At 34.3% G+C, this 16,878-nt stretch overlaps 1 protein-coding gene across 3 annotated transcripts in view; it reads right to left on the minus strand.

Moving 5' to 3' along the window:
• The window catches only part of CHD7 (chromodomain helicase DNA binding protein 7), a gene marked incomplete at both ends in the record, with an annotated part of 120,227 nt that overhangs the window by 35,694 nt on the left and 67,655 nt on the right, over positions 1 to 16,878 (minus strand). For 2 of the 3 annotated variants that reach the window (XM_084230029.1, XM_084230028.1), the window contains 7 exons: positions 293 to 436; positions 4,496 to 4,672; positions 5,803 to 6,046; positions 6,383 to 6,504; positions 6,601 to 6,738; positions 8,173 to 8,256; positions 11,393 to 11,507. The exons of the other annotated variant lie outside the window; for it this stretch is intronic. In XM_084230029.1, the coding sequence (XP_084086155.1) occupies positions 293 to 436; positions 4,496 to 4,672; positions 5,803 to 6,046; positions 6,383 to 6,504; positions 6,601 to 6,738; positions 8,173 to 8,256; positions 11,393 to 11,507 (1,024 nt within the window). The remainder of the gene's footprint in view (positions 1 to 292; positions 437 to 4,495; positions 4,673 to 5,802; positions 6,047 to 6,382; positions 6,505 to 6,600; positions 6,739 to 8,172; positions 8,257 to 11,392; positions 11,508 to 16,878) is intronic. 3 annotated transcript variants of the gene reach the window in all.

Below are 16,878 nucleotides of genomic sequence, written 5' to 3' on the forward strand. Positions count from 1 at the left end.
CAAGTATACATAGCAAAACCGCCAATATGAATAGAACAGCAGTCTCTGAAAATTACATGAATAGGTACAAAACCTCGCTCCAGAACTCAGCCCTTCATGATGGCAAACAGATAGGCAAACAGAACCTCCACAATGATGACTTGGAAGGAGCTAAAGGTCTATAAGTATCCTGTCTACTGGAGGGAGGATAGGTAGAGCTTACATTTTTAAATAGTTAAATACTAATGCTTTGCCATTTTATGGGTCAGCCTTCAACTATAAGACTAAAATGCAATGTAGACATGTTAAGTACCTGTTCTTCTGTTTTCAGATCACCAAACTCTTGCATAAAGGTGGTTTCTGAAGGGAAGCGACTTGGTTCCAAGAAATGAAGCAAGCTAAAGAGCTCTTCCACAGTGTTCTGTAGTGGGGTCCCTGTCAGCAGCACTTTGTGTTCCTGTAAGAGTGCAAGGAAAGCAGCTGAGCAAACTATAACAAAAATGGCTTCTTAAAACCATAAATACTCTCTAGGGGCTTTTTCTACTTCTACTCGTTAACACTGATTCAGCATCCACCTTATGTAAAGTATAGGAATTAGGCACAAAAGCAGACATATAAGAAAAATAAGATTCTTCTAGACTGCTGCAGAACACTTAAATATGTTTGGTCATTTCTTTTCTTCCTGGGGCCAACATTTCAGTGTTGTGACTATATGTCCCCTAAATCGCAATGTTTTTTTCCCCATCAGTTCAAGTTTTTTTCCCTAAAATCCCTAGACTCAAATAAAGCTTACATGCTTCTTTCTGTTCTCTACATCAACAGTGCTCTCATCTCCCCATCTGCTTCCTGCATGACTCACTTTAGAGACAAAAGAAGTTCTACATGCAATAGCCGATGAAAAACTATTTTGTTTTGCAAAAAATTTCAAACTAGCAGAGGTCAGTTTGGTTTTAAATACCACAATCACATAAAAAAAAAAAGATGCTATTTCTAACTTTATCTCTTGGAACCAAGTAAGGTATTCTTTAAAATAATTCTTTCTTTCTGTTTACCATCTCTTTCTCCTGATTTCCTGATGTATTCATAAGCTTGTCTTCCTATTTCTATCTAACAGAGAAGGAAATCGTTCTCTGTGACCAGAGACCAGTCTTGACAAGTGACTTTATTAGTCTTAAAGGTACTATTCTATGCTTTTTTTTTTTTTTTTTTTTTTTTTGTTATTTGGTGTACGGTATAGCCAACAAAACTAATTCTGAAAGCTTCTCCTGATAGGTTCAAAAGCAGTATTTAACCTGGAATCTGATTAGACTTGGTTGCCAAGCACAGTATATGCTCAGTAAATACTAGATGAATGCTATAACTAAGGTCATGCTAATATTCTTACTTTCTATCATGTCTTATCTGTCATTGAAGGCCTTTGAAGGCAAGGTAAAACAATTCAATTTGCTTTTATTCCTCCTTTGTCCCCCTTTGAAAATGAGGCCTTTGATAAAGGAAGAATTACGTGGACCACTAATATCTTAAAGCTTGCTAAATTCATAAAGAATAGAGTTTTCAAATCTAAATCTTCCACAATGGTGGATAACATGGCCTACAACCATACCACTCCTCCCCCAAGCCCACCACCCCCATACTTAATTCCCGGGCTACTCTATCCAATAATGCTCAAAAAATTGTTGTCACAGTCAGGAAAAGAGTTACCGCAGTGAAAGAGCTGTATTGATACTAAGCATTATCTCCCAGTTTTTTCACAGTCTTTATTACCAAGTTAAATCCTGAAATCTAACCAAGTACTTTAGGAAAAAAAAAAACCTTTAAACTTAATTTCAAAATAAACTTGTTTGAAAAAAAGGAACGCTGATTCATGCTGATCAGCTTTTCATGCTGATTCCTCTCAAGGTCTAATTAAAGCCACTTTACACCAAGTAATTACTCATATGACCCTTTTATAAAGTTGCACTTGCATAGTGCAATAAAGCCACATTTCCATTTGGAAGTATATAAGCACTAAGTAACATACAATTAATATATGCAGTATCACAAAATGTCAAATAAAACTGCAATCAAACTTAACTCCAAGCTCAACTATGCTAGCAGATACGGCTGGCTTGACAATGCTACCATTCTTTTTTAAAATTCTGATGGCCAGATATCTATTTAATTTCATTTTGACCCACTGTTTTTTGTGAGGCCTCCTGACAATAAAAATGAGATTAAAGAATTAATGAAGAACTACTACTACGCCTCCTTGTCAATGAAGGAGAAAGCAGGTTTGATTTCCAGAGCTCTTGTGGAAGATAGTGAACAGCTCTTGTGGAAGACAGTGAACACCATAAATGTTCCTCAACCATTATTTTCATGGGAAAACTAAAGACACTACTGCTCTTCTCTTTCTGAAAATGCACTTGGAGATAATTGTCATCAAGTATCTCTTTACGATAATGGATCCTGGTGTGAGTAACCGCTCATAGTTGGATAAAGTTATTATTTGCAATGTTTACCATGACTTATTCTAGGAAAGTAGAATAAAAGTGGCAAGTATGTAAGTTCTCACGGTATTCATTTTAAGTAAGGATTCAAACACTAGACAATGAGCTGTTCAGAACTGGACAAATAAAATTCTATTCTAAATATGAACAACAGTAATGTATTCCATCCTGGAAACATGTCTTCTGCGATAAAGATTCTTGCACATCAGTAAAGCAAGTATTTTGTTCATTTGCTAATCAGAGTTTCCAAGCTGGTGAGGCACAAATGAGTTACAGGTAATGCCACATCCTTGGTGCAGCCAGCAGAGCTGTGACAGTCAGGATGCCAGGATGGGTCTCCCGTGGCAGTGAGTAGTATTCTCTGGTTACCCGTGTGACATATAAATACTATCATTTTCTGTATGTGCTAGTATCTGAAAAAGGTTAAGGAACACTGAAATATGTAACAGAAAAATTATATGGATACAAGATTGCAATCTGTTTGCAGTGTTAATAATAAACAATCAAAAATCCTTTAAAGCACCCAATTAAAATCGTTTGATGTTGAAAAGAGTTCAACTAATCGGTACTTGCCAATGGAGGATTGCTTTGCAGTAAGAATCTAATATTTGGGAACACATGAACTAATAATAGAAACAAACTTAAATACACTCAGATAACTACTGAAGGCTTCTGGATGTTGTATCTTATGTGGACCAGTGTAAAGATACCTACTCAGAAAACAGACATTTCCAATACAGAATACAGGTTTACGTCAAGTAATGCTAAAGGATCAACTGGAGAGACCCAACACAGCCACAGAGTTTATTTTTTTGTATATATGCTTAACCATGTCTTCAAGCCTATTTACTTGTTTTTTGGACTGTGCCCAAATAATTTTAACTGCTTTAAGAAAGGTTTTAGATAATAATTCATTAGGGGAAGAAAATGGGAAGTTCCACCCTAAATAGAATAATTCCATCAGAGTTTTTTCCTTTTATCAAAAGCAGATTTTGCTTGTTTTTAATTAAAAGAATAACTGGCTCATTCAGTCCCCTTAATTTAAGAATAAAAGCAGTTGCTTCAAAGAACCAGATGCAAAAGAAAGTTTTTAAGTGTTTTTTTTTTTTTTGGTAGAATCAATCTTCAGTAATAAATTTATAGCTATGAATCTACAGAACATTCCTTCCCATCTCACAACCCTCAATTAACAAGAGATCAAATTAATCTACAGAAGTCAACATTAAAGGGATTTAAAAATCTTTTTGTGCTTTCTTGAAACTCATCAAAACATCCAAGGTAGTTTAAATGATAGTAACTTTGCTTTTAAAATGTACATTGACAATGAAAACAAGTGATCAAAACCCAGCTTGAAAACAAAGGCATGAAAAGCACCTGAGAATCACTGAAGTCATGTAGCAGTGTCTGCTAGGAAGTCATACACAAAGCCGTATGCAATGGAAAAAAAAATCAATCAAATCCTGCCATTTCTAGTATACATAGTATGACAATACTATCCCATGGTATTCCTACTGTAAAAAACCTAGAAAAGTATTATCAGGAAGACTGGAGCATTTCTTAAGAAATTGGCAGGGTAGGGATCCATGTGCCCTAAAATTACAGCTCCAACTTGAGGTCTTACAATGCCCCAAATTTCTAAGTGTCTGTGCAAACTGGACTAATTCAAGGTATTGACCCAACTACTGAGAACTTGCATCTTCAAGTCCTGCTGGTGCCAGCAGGCCAAAAACCTGTGAGTACTGGAAAATGACTGGATTATCATCACTGAGCAAAAGTTTGGTCCAACAGCTTATGAAAAGGCAGTATTTACAAACACAAGGGAAAAGCAAATACTTGATTTCAGTGAATATAACACGACTATACTCTGCAAGAATACAACTCTCCAAAGATACCAGTCAACAATGTAAGAATCACGGAGACAACAGTAACTTCTGAGTAACTGAAAGCTCAAGATTCAGAGCAACAGGAATACTGAGTCAGTAACAATGCTATTCAGGTTCAATGGAATCACTAATATGATCACTGACCAAGTCCATCATCTTGAGTCCCTCCAACAGCTTGCAGTTCCTATTCTTCAGCCTGTGGGCTTCATCAATGACTACACAGCGCCATGGAATATTTCGCAGCTCAGGACAATCAGTCAAAATCATCTCAAATGTAGTGATGATGGCATGAAACTTATAGGACCCCTTTATCACTCGACCCTACAAGAATAACTCTGAATTATGATTCACATTAATGATTATGTTAGTAACTTTGAGGATGAATAAATAGCATAAAATAGATGTATTTGTCCCTTTGGGAATAAAACTTTTATTTCAGGTAACATTTTGTTTAAAAGGTATGTTGGAAGCTTTAAGTTATTATGGCATAGCAAAGTTTAAAACCTTTTTTTTTAATGAAGTTAGAAAATTGTTAGTAAAATTTCCAGTCTGATATCTTACAGATCACACACAGTAAAGTGCCACAAAGTGTGCCCATTCTAGCCACATCCTACAGACACCCAAAGGTGATAGGCCAAAAGGATTATATACTAAGCCAATTGTTTAGATTTTTACTTTTTAAACTTTTTTACTTTTTTTACCTTATTTTTCTACTTTCAAAATGCTGAAATGAAAAGAAACATTTACCTAAGATAGAACATAATTTCCCAAAACTAGAGTTAAATACAAAAATAGATTTCAATACTTTTCTCCTCTTATTTCATTGCAGTTAGATTTTACACTTCATGCTGGTTATAGAACTTCCATTTATTGCCTATAGTTTAAAACTAGTTTAGCAGATACTGTTCTTCCTTCTTCATCATGTCACTCACAATGCTTCACTGTCAGTATCACAGAGTAATTTTATACAGATAATGAGAATACATTGAAAGTTACCATAATTGCTAAGAAACAAAGTATAAATTCTTCCCTTTGGATTTATTTCTACTTCACTCAATGTGAAATTCAATACTACATATCTAGTATTTTTAATGTTTAATAGTAGTACAATAAAATATTCTTTATTCATAATGTCTTTTAAAAATTTTTTTCTTAGTCTTATAAAATAAAAACATTAGCAGCATTATCAATATATTAAATGATAATCAGTGGTCAGCCAAGATAAAATTTCATTCATTCTCATCTAATAATCAGAATGATCAAAGCTATAAAAATAAAGTGCTATAATCATAAGATGTGGTAATATAATACAAATTGGGTAAGAAATCTAAAGCAAATTTCTCAATTTTATCAAATTTAGTACTTTGTCCCAAATCATTTAGACCATTTTAACTTTCAAATCTTTAAAATGCACATAGTAAGCATAAGGAATACCACCTGTGATCTTTTACCTGGGGATCTTTGAAGTACATTTCATACAACTGAATGGTCCGACGACTAGCTTGACTCCCATGATACACAACCACATTCAACTCTGTCCAGGTACGGAACTCCCTTTCCCAGTTGGGGATTGTGGATAATGGGGCAATTACTAAAAAAGGGCCATGGATTCCTTTCAAATATATCTCATAGAGAAATGTAATGGACTGGATAGTTTTTCCCAAACCCATTTCATCTGCTAAAATGCAGTTTCGCCTTTGGGAAGGAAAAAAAATAAGGAAAGTTTAATGATACATATTGCACACTCCTTCCATTCCACAATTTATATGATTATATTCCCAAATGCATATCTTAGATAAAGTGAAATATATTTTCAAACAAAATCCTTTATGAAATAAAAATTATTTCTACATATATCAATCTCAATATTTATGTTTGTTGATTAAGCAAATGCTAGGCATATATTCAATGCTTGTTCTTTAAAATCCTTATTAGAGTTGAAATGCCATTTAAGTTACATTTGATTTATATTTTTAATAACTGCAAGGGAAAAGAGACTTTTTTGGGTGAAGAGAAGTGTATTTTACATACATGTTGTACCAATTGAAAAGTAGCCAGTTCACTCCCTCCAACTGGTATTCCCTGAGTTTGTTATTGTTTTTATACTCCCTGGAACTCTCCGATTTCTTCCAATCATCAGCAGGAGGCCGCTCCTGTTTCAAATATAATAAATCCCATTAGTGGTTTCTCAGAGATCACACCACCATGCTATTTTCAAATTAAGCCCTCTACCACTAGCCAATTCTTACCACACGCTCTGTTTCCGGTTCTCTGGACATCAGTTTCTCAAACTCTTCGATCTTGGCTTGATCTATGTCCTGCCTTAGCTCCCAGGTGCTGTCTTCATAAGGCAGTGAGCACCATTTCACCAGATAGTGAGTTACAGGCTGCGACAGGTTTAAATAAATGAGAATTATATTCATTTGACCAGAACATATGTATGTATGGGTATATGTGTGCATATAAACACACACACACACACACAAACACATATATAAAGGAAAAATATATACTCTATTTTATTTATCAATAGGCACTACTCTAGCAACAGTATAACTAAGTTGGTAGAAATTTTAAAACTATGACCATTAAACAGTAGTTTCTACTTAGAGAGTCTCAAGTCTAAACTGGAAATAGTATTATTGAGTATTATCAGAACAAATTAACATTTATCTGTATCACTATTAAGTAATGTTAAAAAGTCAAAAACTCTTAAAAAAAGGTAGCAAGCTGAATGAGATGTTTTTTATCTGTGTAAATCATTTATCAGGTGTCTGATTCAGACTCACATTTTAAATTATCTTCATATTTATATAATTGGGTAGTTTCTTAAACAATGAGAAACTGGACTGAATTTACTAGGATCTCTGCTGTTAGACTTTTTGCATACAATCACTTTAAAATAATGTTGGCTGGAAGAGAAAATATCTTAGGTAATACACAAGTTTTCCTTTATCTCTTTCTAGAAAATACTTGGGTTTGTTGACCTTCATTTCAGAACCAAGGTAGATATGATATAGTTGTGATGTTAAAGTACAATTAAGTGGAACTGGAAAAGTAAACATCATGTTACAGATAGAGTTTTTGACACATCATGACTTCATGATACACAGAATGGAGAAAATGGGAGTTCACTTTAGATTCTCACCAAGACAAGTGAGATCCAAACACCTTGCATTATAAAACTTAATTTATGTAAAGAAATCAGGAATGACAGAACTCAAGATCAGTGAGCACATCATTAACAAGATGCCATGCTCAGGAAGTCACTATACTTGCCTTTATTTTCACTGTACTAATGAATGTCCCTTACAAACCTCTGGGGTTTTTCAGAGCAACATGAGAATGCCAAGACTGACATCTCAAAAGTAGAAATACTTTATAGTATCCTCTGTGTACTATATTAAACAAAGTTCACCAACTTCACTAAGGATGTCAATGCTAGATAATATTAAATTCCATTTTCCTATAAAAGTGTTCTTAATTATGTAAGGGAAATTTGTGCTCCACAAGAGATTTATACCAAAAGGTACTGAACATTTATTTAGCATATTCTGAAATCATCAAAATGACGATGTATTTATTTCATAGTGAAAACTGATTTCTTTTAAAAAGCTCTTAGGCTAAACATAAAATATATTTAGCACTATTACTCATTCTTAACTCTAATAGTAAATCACTAAATTTCAGTGAAAATTTAGACCAAGTATTGTCATGACCCAAGGCTGTGATGAGGACCAGGTCTAGGATTACACCATCATTCTCTGTAAACGCATATAAGATGTCTGAGTCACTACCCCCTAATACAAATGATCTGTTACCTCTCCCCGGTCATCTGTGCTACGTGCAAAGTCCATTATCCGGTCAACCTCCACATAATCTGGATTAAAAAGCTCATCTTCAATCTGCATCAAGGGAAAAAAAAAGTTTAAATGTCTATTTAATTCCTGGGAGTAAATACTATTTCCCTTTCACCAGGCAATAATATTTTGGGTCACAGCAATACAAAATTTATATTTGGCAAATTCTATCAAGTTAATTGAAATGCTACAATTTAGTAAAATCATTCCCCATGAGGAAATCAGACTTCTCAGACTTTGTTAACTGGGTCTTTTAATTACTGTGTGAAACCTTTTTACTGTGAGAGAATGTTTAAGAATATTTTAAATGAAGTGTGAAATTACAATTCACTAATGAGCAATCCAAAAGGCTTATGGCATGCAATGCATTTAGCATTCTTGAAACCACAGCTTGCTATAAAGAATGAGAGCCACAGTAAGTGCTACTGGAGTCTCATAACTACTGGAGTTGCTTGATGCCTTATAGCATTGTTTACAGAATGTTATTCAAAAGCTGAAAACAGTGCGTTTCATATTTCAGCATGAACAGAATTTATAGTTTTGATGGTCTTTGCCAGTCAGTAGCAATACCTCAACTGTATACAGTCTTGTCATTAATCTAAATGTTCCAAAGACTTATCTGTATTAAACATAGAGCATTTGGCTAATTGTATTAAGCTAAAGAAACAAGGCTGAAATGATTGGTTATTTACCCAGTATATTAACAACCTTTGCTTGTTGCAGGCTATCTCCTATGAAAGAATAGAATCTGACTCAAAGGGAAGTTATGGACTAAGCCATACTTTAAAGAAGTAAGGATAAGATAATCAGAAGACAAAAGACACACTGGTATGTGTTCCCACAGATTAATTTATCAGTAATATAGCTGCACTAAAATGCTTCTCAAAGACCTATTAGATGTCATTCAGATGCCCGTCTTATCCCCTGAACTACAGGTTAAAAAGATAAGTTCTGTGATCATAGTTGGCTCAAGGATAACCAACATTCTCTGGGCTACTGTGCCCACTTAAAATTCCCAGTGTGGACACTTTGGATAGTAAATTATGAAACAAAAACCAAAAATATAGAGATGTATTTCAACTGCCTCAGGATTTTACATAGAGTTCATTACTAAGGCAAAATAATCACTGAAATGTTTAGCTAATTTAAAATGTTAACACATTAATTCATTGACTTTGTGAAAAGCTTCTACATTTTGGTAACAATATGTATGTTACATATATATATATATATATATATACACACACATATATATATATAGTAAACACTAAACTGTTTTAAACAAGGTTTTGATGGGAATGCCTCTCTCTTTAGAACAGCCTGATCTTAAACAATTAAAATACTTGACTCCTAAACACTTCTATTTTGTGAGTAATCAATGCTAGCATGTATACGATGCAATTTTCAGTTCAATGTTTTTGAATAGAGATTTTAGTTGCAGCAGAGTTATAATGAAGCCTAAAGTAGGCCAAAGAACACAAAAGTAATCATATCTGAAAATCTCAAAGTAGGAGAACCACAGAATAGTCGAAGCCTCATTGACTATCTATGGATTACAACAAAGAGGTATGCGTGCGTGCAAGTGTGTGTGCATGCCACACAAGGGAGAGAGGACAGAATTTTCATCCTTCTCTACTAATCCTGTATCATCTTTTCAGACTCAAGTTTATGTTACTTTTATTCAGGACAAAACCTAAGCTTTCTAGTTGCCAAGTTACCAGCAAGCTAATGTATTTCAACCTTGGTACAGGTGATTCACATAGATCCAAACAGATAGGCTACAAAGCTAGAGTCAGGCACAAGTTGCTGAAGTGCTTTCAACTCCAGCAAACAAAGTCCAAATAAACTTAATAAACAGAATCAGGATTTAAGGATGGAGTATGACAGCTGGGGAAGGGGGTGACAGCTTCTATTGCATTCTCTCCTTTTCTCTACCCTGATCTGCAGACTAGGTCAGCAGAAAATACAGTCTCTTTCTAAAAGGCAGATAATGATTTCGAATTGTCCAATGTCACAAAAATTTATATTTAGTTTCATTAAGAAGGACAGGAAAGAAAAAGAACTTCATAATGTTTTCTTAGAAACTTCCCTTTCAAAGGAAAAATCACCTAAAGATTCTCCAAGAGGTAAGGAGTAGTCATATACGAGTACCTCCATTCCCTTCAGTGCTAATTCTTGCACTACAAAGAAGCATAATGCCATGACTAACAGGTGGTGATAAAGACTTACAGCAAGCCCCTGCTTTCCCATCTAATATAAACTTTAGAATATGCTTGTTGGGAGCATGGGAAAACAGACTGTAAGAGAACATGGGTCTGTCACATGAGATTATAAGGATTTTATGAACTAAAATGCTCAACACTGTTTTGTCCCCACTCCCTCTCCCAAAATGGGTTAGGGATGTGAAGTAGGTAAACAAATATTCTTTTATAACAAATTTCATGCTTTTTTTTTTAACAGTGTAGGATCTGATAACATCTATGGAGAAGAAAATTAATAATTTAATTAATAGTTTAATCTTACAATATGAAGGTTCACTTTAATCCACTTGAGTTATACTTTATCACCACACTGGTGATGAAAAGCCCAGAGATCCAGTAAGCAGTTTTTTAAAAATATATAATTGACCATGTTGAAGGAGATCTTGGCACTTCTTTAAAATGGAGCTTTCTTCTCTGTGCTAGGTATCATCATATTGATAACTGGGGACAAACAAAATATTTTATCCATATCTATGCCACAGCACATTTGTAAAAATGAGTTTAGTGACTTCTCTGTAATCAGGTATTGACTTGAACAAAAGAAATATGCCACATACCTTCCTCAACTGAAGTTAAATGTTATATCCTTGAACGTGTACTAAATACTTGCTATAGTTTTTAACTTGCTAAATTGCAACAAAACTTTTTTGTCCACTTATTTTCACTATCTACTAACCACACTTTCATTAAAAGATGTTAATCTTACCATCATATTTCTACATAATATCATAAGGATCTTCTAGAATAAGCAACAGGAAGAATGAGAAATACCCTGTTTACAAATTTTTAGCAATAACCAGTTACTAACATGCATGTAACAGCATCAAATGAGGCAAACTGGCTTTCCTTAATAACTTCACTAAAATTCAAAATTCAAAACATTTTAATAACTATAGGGAGTTAACTTAAATATGTCATACCTCTGAAAGGAATTTGTTCTGGCCCTGCTTTGCCTTGAATCGTTTTATCTTTTGCTGAATTCTCTTATCTTTTTCCAGATCTTCTACAGATGCCCACTGACAATGAAGGTAAGAGCTAAAAAAAATAAAAACACTTGAAGCATGCAAAAAACAATCCTAATTATATGTATTTTTGTTTAAAAAGTCAACAAAACAAATGATTAACAAAATAACCTGTTTAATCACTCACAGACTGTTAAGCAATATTCATTATCACTACCTTTTGAGAAAAAAGAAAATCAGTTACAGTGCCTAAAAATGTCCCTTCTGTCCTGAGACCTCCAGCAGGCTTGTACCTGGTTCCCATTTAAAAACAAAGGGTGTGTGTGTGGGGGGCAGGAAACAAGCTATTTTGATAAGTGAATGTATTACACTTCAGTATAAAACAATTAGCACTACTGGGTAGCCTTTATTATGAATTTATATTTTGAGCCTTTTATCACTGAGAAATAAAAATTTCCGTATTGAGTTTAAAAGATTCAAATGTAAAGGAGCAAAGACAAACCCAACTTAATACTTCAGAGCCATCCTAGCAAAAGGAGTATTACCTGCGCTCTAAACAGCCATGCCCCACCAGCTCCTGATCAGTTCCTGCTCTCCCAACCTAATTCTTTCAGAAAATCTGAAATGATAACCCTCAAGCCCTTGTGAATTTCTCAGTCTCTAATGCCCACCCAGTTCTTGCAACTCTCATTTAGACACACATCTGCCTTCTCTGAGCATATGCTGCCTCTACTGTAACCTTAACCTGAATCTTCTCCATCCTCCCTTTACTTTCCCTGAGACTCATCACTATATAATTAATGTCTTCTGATACCTATGACATTCTTTCATTTGGTATTATAGTATTCTTTTGTTTCATTATCCTCTTCTGTGCCCCAACCCCACCTCAACTGCCTTATTTCTCTTTTTGGTGATGACATTAAAAAGAAGGGAGATGCTTGAATATATACCTCTTTCAACATCAAAGCATTATCACTCTAAAAATTATGCACCTATTGTGAAATCTTTCAAAAAGTAATGATACAGGAAGGCCTTATGATATTAAATATATCATCTATATTTATGCAGCATCTAAATATGCATTTTCAAAAGTAGGACTCATTAGTCCTGCAATAGACTGAAAGAGATAAGGACTTTAAATACATATGCCTTAGGGCCTCCCCGGTGGCGCAGCGGTTGAGCGCTGGGTTGCGAAGCTGCCCGCGGCCTCTGCGGCGCCGGTTCGATCCCCGGCTGCTCCCCGGCCACCGGAGGAGGGTCCCACATGGCGCGCAGACTTCTCCTGCCGCCCGCTGCTCCCCTCAGCAGTGTACTTCAGTCCTTCTGCCTGCTCTGCTCCCTACTCTGGCTCTGGTGAATTCTTTCACCCTCCCGCGCTTCTGACTGTACCCAGTGCATGTATAAACAAAACAAACAAACAAATAAATAAATAAATAAATAAATAAACATGCCTCTATTTAAAAAAAAAAAAAAGATTTATAAAAAAAAAAATACATATGCCTTATATAAACATGAATTGTTTTCTCTATGCATGCACAATTTTCTCTATGCATGCATCAATTTGGTAATAATAACTATCATTTCTGGATGGTAACATTGCAAAGTATTTTTTTTTATTTAGGGCATATCTATCAATATTTATTGCTTAATTTTAAAGTACAATAGTTAATCCATTACACATCAGTGTAAGTAACATTTTTAATGAAAGTTTATGATATTCTCTAAAACATAATAAATTTAGTGTAGAAAGTGGCCTTGCAATATCTGGTATAATAAATAGGATATAGCAAGATTCTCTTATCTACTTCTCATTCAGTCTGCTGTGACATCACAGATCACGAAGCCTCTGGAAAACTCAACTGTGCCACATGGTAGGCCAGTATCTTCCTTAGAATTAAAAAGCTTTCACCTTACAGATCTCCCAAGAGGGTATCAGGGACCCTAGGAGGCCTGAGACCATACTTTGAGAACTGTTGCTCTTGCACACTGACCGATGGGATGATTGGATAAAATAATACTCTAATGACTGGAATGAAAGAAAAAACACATGGAAAAGGAGCTGAGAAAAACATATTCAGCCTGTGGTCAATAAATACTGAGTGCCTACCATGTGTCTGAGTGAAAAGCACTGAAAATACTAACACTCATACTAGTCGTTCCTTATCTTCTTCAATATAGAAAGACTCATTTTGACTTACAAAAAATTTCAGGATTGTAAATTAGTATGTTTTCAATTAATTTAGTGATGATTTAATTGCCACAACAGTATCTGTGGACATTCCTTATGCAAGTACTTTATTGTCAACCTTCAACTTTTATTTTCCAAATTTCCAATAAATATTACTCAGTACTATTATAATGAAAAACACACATCATAAAAAGAACCAGTTCTAGCCTTCTAATTACTTCTAAAAAGGCATGTGGGCAGTCAGTATTCCTGTTGTAGCTGACGTGCCCACCTTTAGAGCACCACAAGTGTGGTCATGAGGTGGACACAGGTACTTCAGCAAGTGGGTCCCGCCCTGTTTTCCCTCTTGTAAACTAGGCTGAAATTTTCAGTGACTCGACTAAATGGAGAAAAGCCACAGGCATCCTAAGATCAGAAACAAAACAAAGATGACCACTATCTCCAAAATTATTCAATATCATATATGAACTGTTAGCCAATGCTATTAAATGAGAAAAAACGAGGAGTAATATATGTAAAACAAAAGTTAAACTGTTTGTAAATGATATAACTGCATTAACTGGAAACCCTAGAGAATCAGTTTGAAAACTAATTAAAAAATAACAAAATAATTCAGTAATGTAACAGTATATAAAATTGACATACCGATGGGGCCTCCCTGGTGATGCAAAGGGTTAAGGGTCTTCACTATGAAGCAATCCAAAGCTACTGCAACACGAGTTCGATCCCCGGCCAGGGAGCTAACCCACATGGCATAGCAGACCTCTAGTGTCTCACCCACTGCTCCCCTCAGTAGTGTGTTTCTGCTTCCCACTCTGTCTCTGGTGAATCCTCTCACTCCCCCCAAACCTCTGGTCTGTACCCCAGTTCTTATATGCCTGAATAAATAAATCTTAAAAAAAAAAAAAGTAACAGACTGATGTTAACAGCCTCCAATCACACAATGACCACTTAGAAGATTCAGTGTTGGAGAAAAATTTAGGTATAAAACTTACAAGGAAATATTTAAAATCATAGTAAAACACACAAAAATAGAGTTGAACCAATTGGAAAGACATTCTTGTTTTTAGATAGCATGATTTTACATCACAAATGATAATTTGCAAATTTAGCATAATGTAAATAAAAATACAAACATTTTTATGGAACCAAACAAGTTAATACTGTACTTATAAACACATATATAAACAAACATGTAAGACTATCCAGCAAAACATTAAAAAGGAAAATCTCAGAGAAAACTAGATATATCAGATATTAAAATATACTACAAAGCCTCTGTAAATAAAACAGTGGGCTACTGGCTCATTAATTGACAAATAGATCAAAGGATCAGAATAAAGTGCAGTTATGGACCACATAAATGTTACTTTAGTATATGATGAAGGTTGTAGCTCAAATAACCGGGTCTAAGATGGACTTTTGAATAACAGAGCTGGAAAAATAATGTATTTACAAAGCATAAAATTAGAGGCATGCTCTATGCCATATAGAAGAATAAACAGCAGAGGATTAGGTGCCTGCATGTAGAAAATTAAACCATGCAAAAACTACAGGATAAATATGGCAAATCCTGCTTTACCCCATTTGAGGGTAAAGTCTTTCTAACGATGATTCAAAAGCCAGATATAATAACAGATTAATAAATCTAACTATATATATATTGTTTAAATTCACAATGTAAAAACCAACAATGTCAAAAGACAACTGAATCTGGGAAAAAATAGATATAAAAGATATAAAAATGGCTATAATAAAAGAAATGGTAATTAAAACTAGACTAAAGTATGATTTTTCACAAAAAGTAAAAAATCAAACACCACACTATATTGGAAAGTTTGTACAATATTAGTAGAAATGCCAATTGACATAGCACTTATGGAAAGGAATCTGGTAAAACCTAACAGAACTGTATATGCTTTCCTTTTGATCTAGCAATCTCACTACTAAAAATTTACTCTGAAGCTATGCCTTCAATTCAAAAATACATAGGCACAATGTTCTTGCAGAATTATCTGCAACTGTGAACTATCAGAAGCCACTAACATGTCCACATACAAAGGATGGATAAGCTACAACATAGCCCTAAAATGGAATATTATGCAGCTATCATAAAGAATGAGAAAGATCTATAAAGTGACAGCAAGTAATTTCCAGAATATGGTACAGCATAAAAAGCAAAGTACAAACATGTACTGATGCTATACTATGTTATTCTTTTGTATATAAGGAAGAAATGGAAATATTATATATTATATATAAAATATATAACAGCACTTTCATGTGAAAAATGACAAAAAGACTAAAAATGGGATTATTAAGAATGTGAGTACGAATGGGGAGGAAAGGGATTAAACAAATCATTTAAATATTTCATGAATTTGATAAAAAAAGAAAAGAAAAGCATCAAGGATAGAAGGGGAATGGGAATAGAATACAAATACAACAGTCCCTTCTTATTCATGGGGACACACTCCAATGCCCCCAGTGGTGCCTAAAACCACGGATAGTACCAAACCCAACATATACTATGTTTTTTCCCTTTACATAGTTGCTTTATAATAAAGTTTAATTAATAAATTAGTCACAGTAAGAGGTGTGATAATAAAATAGAACAATTACAATGGTATACTTTAATAAAAGTTATGTGAATGTGAGTGTGTGTCTCTCAAAATATCTTATTGCACATAACATTTTGAGACTGTGGTTTACCACAGGTAACTGAAACCACTGGAAAGTTAAACAATGGATAAGGGGGAACTATTGTACAAACAGAAACTAATGAATCAAACTGAGTATCAAATCAATAACATAACCACAGTGAAAGGAGTTGGGGGAGGAGAAGATCTAACCCAAGGAATTTTTAAAGGAAGCATTTAGACTCAATACCTTCATAGTAAAGACAAAAAACTCTAAACAAATACTGGATGAACTCTACTCAGTAGGCTTCTTTTTCAAAGAAATAAGATCTAATAATCTTGAAACCACTTCTTGACAATAAGCAAATGTGTTATGGATGGTAATAATCAGATTATTGTGGCCAAAGAAGAGAGTTATTAATATTGGAAAAGGATAATATGGAAATATTGTATTTGCAGCATTGTCTGCAACTGGATGGTATGGAAATAAAATTGGAAGCATCAATATAAAGAAATTGTTTCTCATTGTTGTTAAAAAGGTAAGTGTGTAGACAGAGGGGGATGTGTGTGTGTATATATGTATGTATATGTAATAAACATACACATATGTATATGTA

This window comes from Talpa europaea, assembly GCF_964194135.1.
Source record: "Talpa europaea genome assembly, chromosome: 3".
NCBI lineage: Eukaryota > Metazoa > Chordata > Mammalia > Eulipotyphla > Talpidae > Talpa > Talpa europaea.